We start from the raw sequence: 5,111 nt of genomic DNA on the forward strand, positions 1-5,111 counted from the left end.
TGTTAGATATGTTGTTTTATTAATACTTTATTTTTTAACTGCTAAAATAAATTTACAGAGCAGAAACGTTTTCAAAAAAAAATTGCAACTAAAATTATACAAAAATGTAACTTTTACGAAAAATTTAATTTATACTTATATTAATGGCGTTTTATTAAGTCTCGTAAGCGTTTCAAATAAGTTTTTATGTATTTAAGATATATGTGTCTTCTATATAGCTGGTTGCTTTAAGTATTTATTATTGATCTAAATTGGATTTACTAGTTTTTTTTTGTAGCACGCATTTTAAATTGACAAAGTTTTGCCCCATCTTTGTATGTCTTTATCGAGAAGTAATAGGGTGGTATATATTGCATAGTAAGGAAAACGAAAATGTATGGAAAAATAAGTTGGAAACATTTTTCAACACTAAAGATTCTTCGATGTCCCAAAGGCACTGCATACAGTATATACTCCCGACATTTAACCGATGCAAAAATATTCTGCTTCACAAATCCTTTTCTTTGAATATCCTAAAGGCTTCCAAGTTGTAAATCTCGTCGGAAGTACACGATAGATTTTTTGTTGACTTGCTCTACAGTCTTTGCAAGAAAATTTCATTTTCAATTACCTTAGTATATTTTTATTTCATCAGTAATATTAGAAAAAAAAAATCAGCGCACTCTACTTTATGTGGAACATAGTGCTCGGCGCAATTAATTAAATAAAAATACATTCCATTTTCTAACTTTAAAAAAACTTATCCATAGTAAATATAGTTATTTTTACAACTGTGTGATTTACACTGAAAGGGATTTTAATGAAAAATGTACAACTGAAAGCCAGCTTAACGCTTACCATATATCTGTGTTCGTATGGAAAAGTAGCTTATGTCGAAAGGCTGGCTTTAGTATAAATCGGCATTCGCAGTATACGATTGCGAATGACTCACTGGCGCTGAGCTGTTGTAGAACTTTTGGCAAATAAACGTGCAAGAACTAGTTCCGATACTAGCAAGTCAATATTCTTAATAAGTCTCATCAAAAAATTCCTTGCCGTTTAAAGAGTAAAGGGAATGCCGCATTATACTAAAGCCAGCCTTTCGACATAAGCTACTTTTCCATATGAACACAGATATGTACATACTATAAGGAAAATTATTACTGTATTTAGCAAATCATACATACATCAAAAAAGTTATGTGCTATTTTTTCAATAGTTTAAATAAACTTTCTTTATATCATAAAACAAAAAACCTATAATCACAATAACATTTCGTGTAGTTTTTAGCAAAGAATAAAAAGAATAAACAAAATATGCACCCATTTTGAAAAGAAAAGAAAAACAATATTCTGGACAATCGACGAGTGTACAAACAAACATATGCACGTATAAAGCAAAAAAAAAAACGCACCATAACTATGTATGTATTAAAAAACTTGCATATTTCTAAATTTTGTTGTATTTTAGCATATGAGATTGATTGATTGTTTGTTTTGATTGGTGCTATTTAGCAGGTGTCTGTCTGTGCAAGTTTAAGTGCAACCAGCACATATGTATGTGTAGATGTATCTGGGTGTATACTTGTATATGTATTTAACCTAAAGTCTAATAATCGACCTTACAGCTCATCCTTATGTAGTAGCGTGTAACGATTCTTCGAAGGTCCCAATTTCTTAAAGCTCGATTCCGGCGGTGAAGTGCCTTTGCCTGATACTAATTCGGTTTGCACCTCATTACCGGATGTATCGGGACCATAGTGGAACTCTCTGTTTAGCCATGTGAAGAAAAGGTAAAGAAAAATAATTTTAGAAAAAACGTCCAAGAGATATAATATTTTGCAATAAGAATTCTTATTGCTAGACTTTTTGAGACAAACCTGTGCAATTTTCCACTGTACAAATCTTGTAAAAATTGTTTCAGCTTGCCAGGCTGATACATATCTTCGAATTTGGGGAACATATACATGTGACGGAATGAATCGATAGCAATCAATGGCAAGTCGTCTTCTGATTTACCCAAATGATGTAACGGATGTGCAAAGCGTTGACCGTCCGCAGTTAGGAAGTTGATATTCTCTGCAAAATGAATTGGTAAATTTGAATAGTTCATTGTTTTTGTTTCTCTCTTTCATACGTTTCTCATCCAACAACTGAGTTTCAATGATAGCCTTAAAGTCCTTGATCGCATCGGTATCGTCTGGTTTATGGAAAAGTATCAAAAATGGTAAACCTTCTTCCGTCAATTCCTCGGCGTTTTCAAATGTAATCTCACGCACTAAGGGTACACATTTTTCTTGCACCCAAATTTTCAGTTCATCAAAGTTCTGCAAACTACCCTTGTAAGTTTCATCGTTTTCATGTGACAATGCAACATCGGGTCGGAAAACAATGATTGGTTGGCCTATGGGCATACACAAATGATATTGTTTTATAAAAGTAGGTAATTTCGATAAGCAGCGTAAAAATATATCACAGTAGTTAGTTACATTTAAAAAGACATTCGCGTAAAAAAAGCTGTTAACATGTACTTAGTTTGTGCCAACTTAAATGTGCACAGACTGCGGTGGTAATAAAGGTTTAATGAGCTGATAATTTATTAGGTATAAATTTGTATACATATACATTAGACTGCATCACTCTCCATACAAAAAAAATCCGTACTGTGTTTTGTTGGAATTATAAAATCTATTATATTTTAAGAAGTCCACCAAAATATTTCGGAAAAATATTAAGATTTACGTGAGCTGGACCGATTTGAAAATACCTCCAAAAATGGAGTTTTTTTATTAATAAAAATAGTTTCTTAGAGATGTTTTTTGAGAAAAATCCCTCGAAATGACAGAACGGTTTAAGCTTAAAAAATTTTTGTGAGGGGCTTTTTAAAAAAGTTGTATGAAAATATTTTTATTCATAAAAACTCCATTTTTGGAGGTATTTTCAAATCAGTCCAGCTCACGTAAATCTTAATATTTGTCCGAAACCGCAACTTTTTTGTGATGCAGTCTAATGTACATACATACATACATACATACATAGAAATGTATGAGCTAGTCATTAATTCATTAAAGAAGTTATAAAGCTTCTAAATGGAATTTTAGTCTGAAGGTGAAAGGTAATACATATAATTTATTTTGGAAATACATATACATAATATGAATTCATTAAATATTCCTCGTCTTCAAAAATTCACGTACATACATAAATTCATATAATATAGAAATGCCTTATTTTCAAATCCTTTTAGGACAAAAAAAAAAGCTGCTACTGTTTAAATTTAGATAGTCTTCAATAAACTAGTTTTACCAGAACTCAGAGATATATAGTCTAAGATCCGAATAGGGCGCGACCTTCACCCATCTGTTTAATGGATGAAATCTTTTTTGTACGAAATTTAACGTATTAGTAAATATTTCGCGAGTGGGCTAGCTGACGAAATCCTCCTCAATTATTAATTTTTTTTAATTTTGCACTCATTAGTTTAAAATAACAAATTATATACCAATCGAAAGTATTAAGCCTATAGCATGTGAAAACGTTCGGTTTTCTTTTTTTCCTGGCTAATTTTGCTGGCGGGCCGCGATTAAAATCCTTTCCCGACACCCCCGATGAAAAACCACTTTTATGAAATACCTTTTTTATTTTTTATTTACACGAAAACGAGAAGCAAGGTAAAAAATAAAATAACCGGAAAATACCAGATTTTTTTATTATTTAAAACTAATTTGAAATACATACATGTGAATTAATCCTAGTGACAGATTTCGGGCCCCACGGGACCCGCGGTACAATTCTGAAAAATGTCGGGATGGGCGTGTTCGGAACTTAAAAATTGCGTTTCGGGAAGGGCGGGATCAGGATTGAAATGTTTGTCCCGCGCCCTTAACGCATTCTATAGGCTTTATGCTTTCGATTGGTATATATCGTCGCTACCATGTCAAACTATCGAATGTAAAAAATCGGTACTTTTCAGGAGAGCACAGAAACTGTTGTAAAAAATGTTGTTGTCACTAGGAGAAAGTGTGGGATTCGACACGTTGTTAAAGCCAGTATCCTCCGCTTCTCATTATCATTCTAAACGCATGAGCAAGTTATCGTAAATGAAAAAGCAATTTTGCACATTCGATAGTTTGACATGGTAGCGACGATATGTAATTTGTGCATTGAACAAATGAGTGCAAAATGAAAAAAAAAGTATCCTTGCCAAGATTTTTTCAGCCAGCCCACTCGCGAAATATTTACTAGTACGTTAAATTTCTACAAAATATGCCCTATTCGGTTCTTTTACTAATGGAAATTGATTTTTTTCGTAACGGATATGTAAAGGCTGGTTTTAAAATTGCGAGCAGAGAAGTGGCGAATCGATGACGGGTTATGTCATATTTTACCGAATAATGTGTCGTCATATTTTGACAAAATTTTATCTCCTCTATCCATACATTTCACAATGATAAATCAATCGGTAGACCGTTTTTTAGTCCCATTTGATAATTGTTTTCACTTACTGTTTTGGCGACAAATGCCATTGAAATTGACATAGTGAAAACTAACCTGAATATTATGTGGATTAAAATGACAATGTTTGTAGTTAGTTACCGCGTTGTGATGGTGAACTGAAAATATTTGAGCTATTCTCGGCGAATTTCTATTCGATTAAAATAATACGAAGTCCTTAGATTGTGGCAACTCAAAAATTTTATGCAGTTGAATGATACACAAAATATTCGGTTAATCCATGTGAAATCGACCAATGTTCAACCGACCATTTTTGATGTGGATGAATTCTGATCAGAACTATTCCTTTATCATATAACGAAGTTCTGCCAAAGTTAAAAAAAATTAGTTGTTTTCCAAAATTATGCAAAATTCTAGATACATATCATAACTTCCGGGATTTCGAATTTTTTTTTTTGATTATCTCAAAACCTCAAACAAAAAAAAAATGGTCCTAGTTTCGTTTTAAAGGTGTTATTTAGCGCTATAAAGAAAAATATATACAAAAAATGGAAAAGTAAAAAATATAGAATTTCGAATTAAAGAAGCGGTAAAAGTAAAAATTTTTTTCGATGGAACCAAGGCACATTAAACAAATGGATTTTAACAATTCAGAATTTTTGTGAGAAAAAATTAAAA

General features: G+C 32.0%; 1 protein-coding gene across 1 annotated transcript; it reads right to left on the bottom strand.

The window, feature by feature from the left end:
* Positions 1–1,429: 1,429 nt before the first annotated feature.
* LOC108381068 (endoplasmic reticulum resident protein 44-like) lies at positions 1,430–2,503 on the bottom strand. Its single transcript, XM_017637480.1, has 3 exons — positions 2,116–2,503; positions 1,859–2,057; positions 1,430–1,748 (listed from the first exon to the last, which is right to left on the bottom strand). Exons 1-3 carry the CDS (start codon positions 2,390–2,392, stop codon positions 1,601–1,603), a joined length of 624 nt encoding a protein of 207 aa, XP_017492969.1. The 5' UTR covers positions 2,393–2,503; the 3' UTR covers positions 1,430–1,600.
* Between the last annotated feature and the right edge of the window lie 2,608 nt (positions 2,504–5,111).

Source organism: Rhagoletis zephyria, unplaced genomic scaffold, assembly GCF_001687245.7.
Source record: "Rhagoletis zephyria isolate East Lansing unplaced genomic scaffold, Rhagoletis_zephyria_1.1 Rzeph_scaffold_21302, whole genome shotgun sequence".
Taxonomy (NCBI): Eukaryota; Metazoa; Arthropoda; class Insecta; order Diptera; family Tephritidae; genus Rhagoletis; species Rhagoletis zephyria.